Source organism: Crocuta crocuta, unplaced genomic scaffold, assembly GCF_008692635.1.
Source record: "Crocuta crocuta isolate KB4526 unplaced genomic scaffold, BGI_CrCroc_1.0 scaffold197, whole genome shotgun sequence".
NCBI classification, from domain to species: domain Eukaryota; kingdom Metazoa; phylum Chordata; class Mammalia; order Carnivora; family Hyaenidae; genus Crocuta; species Crocuta crocuta.
This window is the reverse complement of record NW_027532002.1, coordinates 2609282-2621026: the sequence shown is the minus strand read 5'-3', so window position 1 is coordinate 2621026 and position 11745 is coordinate 2609282. Positions and strand designations below refer to the sequence as shown.

At 39.4% G+C, this 11745-nt stretch overlaps 1 protein-coding gene across 3 annotated transcripts in view; it reads right to left on the bottom strand.

The window, feature by feature from the left end:
* Nucleotides 1–14: 14 nt before the first annotated feature.
* DPY19L1 (dpy-19 like C-mannosyltransferase 1) overlaps nt 15–11745 on the bottom strand; it is a 101814-nt gene continuing 90083 nt past the window's right edge. The window contains exons 18-23 of one of the 3 annotated variants that reach the window (XM_077775326.1): nt 10979–11098; nt 8904–9078; nt 8072–8171; nt 6767–6892; nt 2144–2325; nt 15–758 (exon numbers count right to left, since the gene is read on the bottom strand). In XM_077775326.1, coding sequence (XP_077631452.1) covers nt 2169–2325; nt 6767–6892; nt 8072–8171; nt 8904–9078; nt 10979–11098 — 678 coding nt within the window. In that variant the 3' untranslated portion in view covers nt 15–758; nt 2144–2168. Of the gene's footprint in view, nt 759–2030; nt 2326–6766; nt 6893–8071; nt 8172–8903; nt 9079–10978; nt 11099–11745 lie in introns of those variants that run through there. The other 2 variants (XM_077775327.1, XM_077775325.1) reach the window with 2 other exon arrangements.

The following is an 11745-nucleotide window of genomic DNA, read 5'->3' as shown; positions in this document are numbered from 1 at the left end:
CCAGGGAAGGGGGATGGGCGGGGGGGGTGGGGGGGGGGGGAGGAGAAGAAAAAAACCTAATTTGACCACTTTTAACTTTTCCTGGCATGTGAAACAGTCAAAACAGTGTTTTCATGTTTTTCCTGTACAGAATCTCCAATCATTACATGTGAACTTATTGGGAAGCGAATTACGGTAGGGCGGAGAGGAGAGAGAATGGCTTTAAAAGTACATTTTTAAAAAAAACCTGTAACCGCTGGAGGTACCAAACAGCCATATGTGGGTGCAGAACAGTCGTCGAGCAGAGCACACCTCCCTCCTCCCACCCGCCGCGACCCTCAGCCACCTCCGCCTCGGCCTCAAGTGCCCTCTTCCCATTTTTCTGGATTGCTGCATCATTGCTCAAATTCGACTCCCAATCCGCAAGTCCCCAGCTGCTTCCCTATTTTCTGAAACTGGCAAAGGCCCAAGAAATCAAAGTCACCCAGCAAGCGAGGAGGAGGGGGCGGGCACCCGAAGACACCGGCAGGGAGGCTGGGCCGGAAGGAGGCTCCCGGGAAGGCGGCTCCGGGGCAGGCCGGGGGCGCGCTCCCCGCCCAGGCTGTCCTCGCAGCTGTCTGCTCTAAGCAAGCTAGTGCTTCCCCCAGACCAGGCTGGTCCTGGGGCTCTGGTGAGAAGGCAGAAAGGGGACAGCTCTTCAGTGGCTCCCAGGAGTGGGCACGGGAAGCCATCCCTGAGGACTCGGGTCTCAAGGACAGTCCGCAATGAGGTTAATCTGCCTGCGGTTAATAAAGAGAACACTGTATAATTAAATGTGTAGTCCGTCAGAGTCATGGTTTGCTCAGAATTTAAAACCTTAAAACCGTTTCTCAGAACTAGGAGGATTCACTGTTTTGAAGAATCTCATTTCACACAAATTAACTTCTAAGAAACAGAAATTCGTACTAGGAATTCAGAGCAGGATTGGGAATCTTTCAAAATAAAAATAAATAGGAAGGGGAAAAAATAAGGACTAAGGCTGAATATAGTCATTCTTCGTACTGAAATGATAGTTTTGGGGATCAAAATTATAACATAAGGCTTAAGGCTTTGTCTTACTAAAGACAGGCAATTTTAGAAAGTAAAATATAAAAACTCCATTCGCTTCTCATTATTCATTTACTTTTTTGACAGAAAAATTAGTCATGTTTTATTGTATCTTAATAGTCAAAAAAGACTACATATACTACATCTACTGTCCCACTGTAAATTATGTCTACTCAAAATACATTAGTTTGTAGATACACTACATTTGAGTCATTCAAAATAGTTGTTCTTAAAACTACAATTAAACATGAAAAAATTTTTAAATGGCTTAAAGGTATTAAAATATAAACATCTGAATAATACTAAAAATGAGAAAAATACACGATTGCCATTAAGGTTTTTTAACCAAGAATAAGTACTTCCTAAGCAACTAAATGAGTAAATAACACTTATTTGACAAAGAACACTGGGACAGAAAGCAGGAGAGAAGGAGAGAGAGAAGACACGCTGTCACACAGCTGGTAGTTAGAGGAATTCGGTCCTGACCACTAGGTCCAAGAATCTGGATTAGTAATGGGCAGGAAATGCTTCACTAACAAGAGTAACAAGAACCAGAAGAACATCAAGAAGTGAAATAAACAGGTAAGTCCACATAGCAAATACCCTTGTCTGCCCCATCTGCTTTTATGGAAGTTGGTGACAGGGGCTGACATGACTGAGGAGCTTACAACAATCACTGAAATGTCCAAAAGACAAGAGCAAAGAGGCAGAAAAAGAAGTAAGGGGCATCAGTAGTCCATAAACTAAAATCAGCCCCTACGTAGTTGAGAACTCACGATACTTTCACATCATCCTTGTCATGAGCCCTCGTGTTTTTTACACAGGTAACTTTGCTCACTCACTTTAGAACAAATATTTAAGTCAGGTACAAACATATATACTCATTTGCATAGCAAATTTTAAGGGGTGCATTGAAATAGTAACCAACTGATTAAGGTGTAAGTATTTTTACAATCAGAACGACATTCAAATTGACCAAATGAAGTGTTTTCTATTTGAAAACGGTTACCTATAAAAGTTTTTGGGATCTGAATTAAAAACAAGGCATGAGTTATTAGCAAAATGTTAAAACCATTACTGATGTACTTCTCTGTAGGCAGCAGTCATTCTTCTATAACTTCTAAGACCTTGTAAACACTGTTCTGGAACACAGTGGTGAAGTGTGGCTTGGAATCCTTCACCAGGAGGTTACATAAGGGGGGTTTCCCAGCATTAGCAGGGTCTTCCACATCCCAAATTTCAGGCATACTGCACCCAGGCCTAGAAAAATTAATGTACAGATTAAGAATCAAAGTACATTATATATGACAGATGAAGCAGAGCACACTTTTTATATTCCTGCCCTCATTTCCTTTTTTCTATGTAAATTCCCTTCATTTAAAAAATCCTATTATAGTTATCTATTTTTTTTTAAGCTGCCATAAATTTTCTTTGGAACAAGGTGAATGCAGCAAATGGATTATAAAGAAAGAAACAGACGTACAAAATACGCGAATGCAGGTGGTGGGGTAAGACAGATCTTGCTTCAGTTCAGCATCAGCTGTTTAGCAGGGATATGGCGCTGGAGCGCTCACAGTCTCTCCCCAGGTCTGTCAGACAAGGAATGAACACGATGCGGCCATGTTATGAGGACTCAGAGAGGAAAACTGCACCTAGCTAGCCTTGTGCCCAGAGCACATTAAGAGGGAATATATTATATTGACTTAAAAATTGTAATTGGCAGATGTGCTTAGTTCACATTTATGCAACTTCTCACTATTGTCTCCAAGAATGAGTCAATGTAAAGAAAACCCTGTGGTATTCAGCTCAAGTTTTAGCTAAATGCACAATTAATTTTTTTTCATAATTAAATTTTAAAAGCAATATATTTTATAAAGAAGAATAGAAGTAAAACTGATATTATGTGATATCTGTTCCAATAACTTTGCAGATAGCTTTAACATTTATTTTAAATCTAAAGCAGTATATATAACTGCTGGCTTTCAAAAGGGTTCACAAATTTCTTTCTTCTTCTTCTTCTTTTTCTTTGGCTTTTGTTACATTGAAGATTTTTGTTATTATATTCGAAAATGTCAGTATTTTCTTCAGGACTTGTGATTTCTATGTCTTGTTTAACAAATTCTTCCCTATCACATATCATGAGACTATGCACTGTATGTTCTTCTGTGAAAGTTTTAGAGTCTGCTTTTCACGGTTAGACTTATAACTGATCTGGAATTAATTCTTCTGTATGGTATGAGATAGAGATTTAATTTTAATTTTTTCCAGATAGCCCTGCAACTCTAGGTCCATTTATCATTAAAAAAAATTTTTTTTAATGTTTATTGATTTTTGAGAGCGAAAGTAAAAGGGGGTGAGAGAGCAAGGGAGACAGAGAATCTGAAGGCACTCTGGGCCGTCAGTACAAAGCCTGACGTGGGGCTTGAACCCACAACTGCAAGTTAAATTTCTAGAAGCAGCACCATCATCACATCACAGAGCTTTACAATTTTTACTTTGCCTCTATCAGATTATCTCTCAGTGAATGTTCCCAGGAAGACTGTTCACTAGATTCCACCAACACTGAGCATATATGATAGAATAACAGGGCTTGGGTTTTCTACCATTTAACTTTCTGACACATGCCAAGGCCAAATTGTTACAACACTGCAGGCCATGGGTAGTAGAGAACAAAACATACAGGCAGTAGAAACTACCCAGCTCCTGAACTCAACTGCTTTCAGGAAAGAGAGAAGGTAAGAGCTGCCTCTGTAAGCTCTGTCTGCCTGAGTGTAACATCCTTTAGTCTTTACCTGCATGTACTGGAGCGCCCCCAAGCCAGCCAGCTAGGTCTTTAAATAGCATTATTGAAAATGGGAATAATTTTCTTCTGAATTTATGTGTTTTAATTTTATGTCAACTCTATTATCAGAATTAATGAGAAAGAAAGCAGAGAACTGAGAATAAAAGAGTAGTTAATTAAAAACTCATCTACAACCTGCGTTTGAGTGTATTTTTGTACCTGTATTTGAACATGGGGTGTCAAGTATTTAAGGAATAATCAAGTCACACAATTAAAGTCACTGGTGGGGCGACTAGGTGACTCAGTCGGTTGAGCATCTGACTGGTTCAGGCCATTATCTCATAGTTAGTGAGTAGGAGCCCTGCATTGATCTCTCTGCTGCCAGCATAGAGTCCACTTTGGATCCTCTGTTCTCCTCTCTCCACCTCTCTCTCTCTCAAAAATAAATAAACTTTATAAAATAAAAATTAAAAGTAAAGCCCCTGGTAATGAGATCACATAAATATAGTGTTCACCAATGTGCTGGTCACAGCTTAAGTGTGAAATACTAGGTCCTTTTCCTTTTCTTCTCCTATTTGAGTTCTCCATCTGCTACCCCTGTTCTGACAAATTTTTCTGTCCAGTAATCTGCAAATGTCTCAGGCATAACTGAAATAGGCAGTGGGGGCCAAGGCATTGAAGAAGATCCTAGTTCTGGTAGAAAGTTCTGTCAAGAAATGCAGTCTTCCTACTGCACTAAATATTAGTCCTTCTTCCCTTTCCTCTGTCTGAGTTCCCCATTTGCTTCCCCGGCAGAACAGAAAGCACAGCTTGTGTTTTGTTTCAAGGTTTAAGCAGAGTGCACCTGTCTAAGGTTTCCTGAGATTTATGATCAGTCTGGTTTAAATCCTGTAATAGACGGAGAGTGCTGTTTTAGTTACGCAGTGAGGAAACAGATTAGAGAAAGTCACTTCTTTAGCCTCCTCCTCTCCACTCCTGCCAAAAAAATACAACAGGGGCAAGCCGAGATCCAGATGGGAAACTGAGTGTGCACTCCCACCCCAAACTCTCAGTCTTGGTGCCCAGGAGTGGGCACTAAATGGAGAAGATCCAAAGCCAGTGAATTCACTGCTGACCTTGCTTAGCGAGCAAGATTTGTTGCCATACTTCCTAAATTTGTCTCTCATCCCTTGTGTACAAAACAGTGATCTGCCCCTCAGCACATGAGACTACTACAGTGATGCAAATCCAAGGAGTTCCATCAACATCTTAGAATATAAAGTGCTCCGATCTCTACAGTTTCCACATATTCAAAACACTATGCAAGATCTGGGAAAAAAATGAAGAATCCTGAATCAAGGCTCATCATTAGCATGGGAAGAAAGAGGTCGTAAAACATTATTTTTATGTTCCAGTAACCTATAGGCGTCTCAGGCTGATAATCCAACTGGGGAGTGAAGCCCAAGGCAATAAAGATCACAATGCTGGTGGAAATCTCTGTCAAGAAACTAAGTTCTTCTAATTGCAAATGTCAGCCTACCATTCCTTTATTACAATGTCCTCCTAAAATTGTTATGAGAGATGCTTATGACTCTTTTGTCCTAAATTTGTGTAACAAAGTTAATTAAAAGTGGGTATATGAATTTCATACATATTCTTCTGTTTATAAGGACCTAAAACATTTTCTAAATTATGGAACATAAACATTTTCCATAGATCCTGATTAAATTCAACTCACTTGGGACATATTCACAGGAAAATTATTCAATAATCAACAGTTGTTTGAGTTTCCTTGTGGGCTATGTTGACAGCTACTGTGTCACAGAATTATTTTCACTCCTGAGTCAATATTTAATTATTTTGTCTTAACACCCTTGTGTGTCACTGAAATGCATGGTGAATAAGTATGATTAAGAACGAACACAGCAGCCTCCTGAAGGCTTTTGTTTAAAGAGTAGTGAGAATTTTAAAAATAAAAGTTCTCCATAAAATACTCTTAATTTCTAACGAAACTGCTCGTGTCTGTGCTCCTCATGAATCCAATGCGTTGGTATTTTAACAGCAAGGAGCTACAGTCGTCTGTGCTTTAGTCACCGAGGTACATTTCTAAACAGTCACTTTTACAAGTCATATTTGCTTTGGGGCGCCTGGGGAGCTCAGTCAGTTAAGCGTCTGACTTCGGCTCAGGTCATGATCTCATGGTTTGTGGGTTCGAGCACCAAAGTAGGGCCTAGGGCCTGCTTCGGATTCTGTGTCTCCCTCTCTCTCCTCCCCTCCCCCACTCATGCTCTGTCTCTCTCTGACTCAAAAATGAATAAACTATAAAAAAAAAGTCATATTTGCTTTTATGATCTTACTAACTTCTGCTGTACTCTGCCTAGTGAACTTCTCTGCGGAAATAGTTTTAAAAACTATAATGCCAACAGAATGTAGGTTAAAGTTAATTATTTTCCCACTNGGCCCCGGGGGGGGGGGGAGGTCATCTCTCACGGGACATGGGGTGACGTGCAGAGAGGTGGTGCGCACAGAGGAGGCTCTGACTCTCGGCCATCTGTCTGTCTGACTTCATTACAGTGAGACTCTCCGTTACTGGTTTCAGACTCTGCAAGTCTTTTTAAAAGAGAATACACTCAACTTAAATAAGTTTTTAAAAACGTCACAGACAGATACGAGCAATTTGGGAAGCTATCAACCAGTGCCAATATAATACGTTTAAGGTTGTATACACATGCAAATCATTATAAAAGAAACATGTTTATAATGACTAGAAAAGAAAAAATTGCAATTCAAATAATGATCTAAAAAGTTCTTTCCACTTATACTTTGCTAAATGTTATATATATATATCTCACGCATACGACTAGTAAAGCACTTGCCATAAGACTGAATTAATTTTTCATGCCTTATGCATATAAAATATTAACTGTGTTGAATACTCACTTGGATCTTCTTATACACCAGGACTCTTCTAGAATGTAATAATTCACTTGTAACTTTATCAATTCTCGCTTCACTTCTTCAGCTGCTTTTCGACTATACATTGAGTAAACTATTTTCGTTCTGGCTCTTTAAAGAAAAATAATTGGGCAAAGATTTTCAATATTAAAAGGATGCAATCAACCTATTTGGACGAAAGTACTGAACGGAACAAGAAGAAAGAGTCTACAGAAGAGTCAGGTCAAGAGAACTTTCTTCTCAGGGTTGCTGCTCAGGGGCTCCAGGGAGGTAAAAAGGACATTTAGAACCAGCATGAGTCTCCTAGGAGAAGAGGTGCAGTTTGGTGAACCCTTTCCTTTCCAAACCTAGTCTTTTTGTTCGTTTGCTTGCTTGTTTTCATTTCGGATTCTCCATCACTCTATCATACATTAGAGTGAGGTGTGCTGTGTGTGGGAGGGTGGCCCACGCATGCACGGCCACCAGACTAAAGCTGCAGCACAGCCCTGACGTGGACAGCAACAATAATGGGCATAAATGGCCCTCCACTTTGGTCCTAGAGTAAAAAACAACAGCAAAAAAAACACCTAAACCAATTCACACAACTGCTCTGAAAATAACCTTGTGGAAATTGGTTTTTTAATGAAAAAGTTTTTTTTATTTATAAAATGTATGTTTCACTGTTACACAGAGAATATATTAACAGGAAACACCCAATCACTTAGGAAGTGAATAGCTTAGCTTGACCTATCCCAGAAATTGCAGGAAAATTAAATCTATGTTCTTTTTAAAGAGAACACAATACTCTAACTTATGAAAAATGGTAAAACAACAACAACAACAACAAAAACCCAAGATCATTCTAGTAGGCTGCACAGGTGAAAATCAGAATAAAATCCTCTTTGAATGAGATTCCATTTCAATGTACTCTTCAGAATTCAAGAAAAATAGCCAAAAGGGAAACTTCATAAAAGCTAGAGGCCAATGAATCTTCCGGCGAGCATAATGACGGTGACAACTAACAAAGACCTGGATGTCTGCAGTCCTGTTCACCTGGAGAAACGGACACACTATGATTTCATTTTGCCGCCTCATACAGAAGGCAGCACATGCTGCAGTCTTATTGCCCTGTGGAGCCTTAACAGTCTGTATCTAACTTAGCCCTCTTACTTCAGCTTTGTTTTCTCCCCAGCTCTATAAGTCCCTGTTCACCACAGCCCTCTGGAAACACTCGTCGTTATTTTGCTGGTTCCCTCACTCACTATTTGTGTGGGAAATTTGTTTTGGGCAACATGAGAATTGTGTACTAACCTTAAACCTGCATCTTCATAATGTGGATGATTCACAATGGGCCGAAGTGCAGAGAGTTTAACACTCGCCATTGTGGGCATGGCACCTGCAAACACCGCGTCTGCAAAGCCGGAAAGAAGGTCCCAGGAAGAGACTCAGTGAGCGTCACAAGGGCCTCCTTCTGGTCAACCCAATCCCTTCCCAGGTGAAAAAATGGAAGCCCAGAGAGGTTCATGACTTAAAGATTCAATGGAAGAACCAGAGTGAAGTTGGCTGGCTGGAAAAATGGCTATCAGCAAACTGGCTTGGGTAAACGATTTTCTTGGGAAGTTAGAGCCTCCTCATTTCATCACTGAGGATTTCTGGGGTTTTCTTTGTTTGTATGTTTTTGTAATGTCTTAGAAATCTTTTCTGCTCCTAGGAAAGAAGTATCAAATTGGCTAGGAAAGTTTTACAGCAGCAAGGGATCCTGGAAAATGATTTAAAATTCAGTCATTTGATACTGAGACAACAATAAAATCTCCCTTGGATAAAATGTCGTACTCCAAGAGTTCATTTCAAGAAAGCACGTGCAGGACTAAGATTAAAAACTCATAATAAGCACAATAAATTTATTTTAAGATATGTAATGTAAAAACTTGGATACATTTTGAAAAAAGCATTAGCATTTACGGAAAATAGCAAAATAGATTACTAAGAAATTTATATAACACTTCCTTTGCAAACCACTTAAGCAAGATGGATATCTCTCTTTTTCTGAATAATCTGGAAGCAACACTACTTAGAAAGGCCACTGGAAGTAGGTTGGGTTTAAGATTTGGTGGTGGTATGAAAAACCACAAGGAAAGCTTACCTGGTTTGGTACTGTATTTGATCCATTCTATAAGTTCTTCTTGTGGCAAATTGCTGAACTCCCCCACAATATTCCATTGGGTTTGTAGATTTGCTGAACCCTGTATTGACATTGCTGCTAATACAGCAAAAACAACAGCGCCAGGATGTACTTTGCAAAAGAGCCACCCAAATAGCTGAAACCAAATTAAGAATATGTTGGTAATTAGTACAAAGCAACCTGTATCAAATAAACAAAAGTTCTTCCCAGAGAAGAACACAGCCTCTGGTGGAGTCTCAGATAAAGGATTAATCATCCTAACAAAAAGTTTCAGAAACAATGACCAGGGGGATTAAAAGAATTTTACCATCAGCCTTATATAGGTGGGATATAATTTAAGAAGCTCTTCTCGGGGCACTTGGGTGGTTCAATCGGTTGAGCGTCCGACTTTGGCTCAGGTCATGATCTCACGGTTTGTGGGTTTGAGCCCCGCGTCGGGCTCTGTGCTGACAGCTAGCTCAGAGCCTGGAGCCTGGAGCCTGTTTTGGATTCTGTATCTCCCTCTCTCTCTGACCCTCCCCTGCTCACGCTGTCTCTCTCTCTCTCTCTCAGAAATAAATAAAAACATAAAGAAAAAAAAAGAAGCTCTTCTCTCAATTTGTTCTAATTCCAGATTCAGGTGATGCCAGGACCACCTACATAATTTGACAGGCCCAATACAAAAAGAAAATGTAGGGTCTCTCGTTTAAAAAGTATTTAGAAGCTCATGGGGTGCCTGGGTGGCCAGTTGGTTGAGCGTCTGACTTCAGCTCAGGTCATGATCTCATGGTCTGCGAGTTGGAGCCCCATGTCAGGCTCTGTGCTGACAAACAGCTCAGAGTCTAGAGCCTGCTTCAGATTCTCTCTCTCTCTCTCTCTCTGCCCCTCCTCTGCTAATGCCCTCTCAAAAATAAATAAACATTAAAAGAATTTTTTTTAAGTACTCAGAAGTTCAAAAGACCAACAGAAGAGCACCCAACTAGATGAAGGGTCCTTCTGAGTGCCCTCCCCCACCATGTGTTTGTAGAGGTCCCACACATGGGAAGCCGGCCTGGGGCTATGCTCTCTATCTTTAGCCATGGGGCGGGCTAGGATTTAGGATGCAAGGCTTCCCACCAGCCTCCTTTCCTGTCCCAGCCTGTAGGAATCAGGAAGAGCGGCTTCATCCCAAGGCAGGTTGGTCTCTGGAAAGCCGTCCCTCTTTAACACAACACCAACATTCTGATTGGGAAACTTGAGGCTAGCTGATTTTTCCATTCAATAATGGAAATATTGAAATAATGGAATATTTTCCACTCAATAATAACACTTTATCCCTATTCATTATTTCCTTACTTTCTCTATATGTCTTTAGACTTAGATTTTAAGCTTCTTGAGGGCATATATATATTTTTGCTTTTTGATTTTCCTATTTACCATTCTACCTTCATCCCTAGAGTCTGGTATAGATGTTTAGCAAATATTTGTTAAATTTAAAAGAGGTACTGCTCCTGGACCTTGGCTAATTGGTTGATGAAAAGATGGCATGATGCAGAAGCATAAATCTGTGAATACAGATCAAGGATGCAGTTATCCAGGGAAAATAAGCAACAAATAACCAAAATGGTGCACAACAACTTTTAAAAAGGCAAGGATGTACATACAAATGTATACTCAAAAGAAATTAAGCTTGATACTGAAAAAAAACATCTATTTGAAAGCAACTGTAACTTGAAATCACTGGTTAGAATTCTTTGTGATAGGAATGTCAAAATAACAAAAAAATATTTCTACAGTGAAGCTCTGCTTTCTATCAACATCTGTAGTGATCATTCATGATTCAGCCTAGAGTATTTGAGTGTCTGTTGTAAGCCAAGGAATATTTTAGAAATCAGAATGATAAATGACCCTTTTTGGCCCTTACCCTTTATGAAAGATTAATATAAAACCATGAAGAACTTTAACTATGACAATTTAAATAATTTTGAGTTATTCAATATTATTTTAGACCATTCAATGACATAGGCTGGGGTAGAGTGATCACAGCAGCTACAAGGTCAACATAACAACCATCTTACCTGTCTTGAACAGATCAGAGAAGCCATAACACACATGTGTGGTGTCAAGAAGAGTTTTAGTCTCATAATTAAAATACCGAGGGCTGTATATGCTAACAGTTGCAATGCATGATAAACTAGCTGAAATAAAGAAAAAATATTTTTTTACTCCTAGAGTTTACTATATTGTTAAATAGATGAACACCCAGAAGAATACTTTTTCTTGGCAACAATACTTTAATTTTTGAAATAAATGAGTCTTAAAGTTCACTTTCAAACCCCTCTGTTTTAATAAAAGCCTAAAATCATCAAGTCACTAAGGCAAGTGGTTCTAGAATTCTGCTCAGGGATAAGGCCATAGTTACCAAGGCCCACATTTCTGAATCTACCTTGATGATACCATCAGATTAACACAGGAAAGCGGTAAAGAAAACTAAGTAATACTTAAGATTCCAGAGTCTGCCTTGGAACAGTCACCAAAATCAGGTTGATATATGCAATACAGTATTACTAGCTATAGTCGCCGTGCTGTTGCTAAGAGAGTAGTTTTAAAGGTCATCACAAGAAAAAAAATTACTTTATAACTATGTATGTGATGGATGTTAGCTCGACTTATTGTGGTGATCATCTCACGATGTGTACTAATCTGATTATCTATGCCGTACACCTGAAATCAGTATCATGTTACATGTCCATTATACCTCAAGTAAAAACAAAACAAAACAAAACAAACAGAGAGAAATAAAAACAGGTGGAATCCATAGGAGATGGGAGCAGCAACCAGTCAT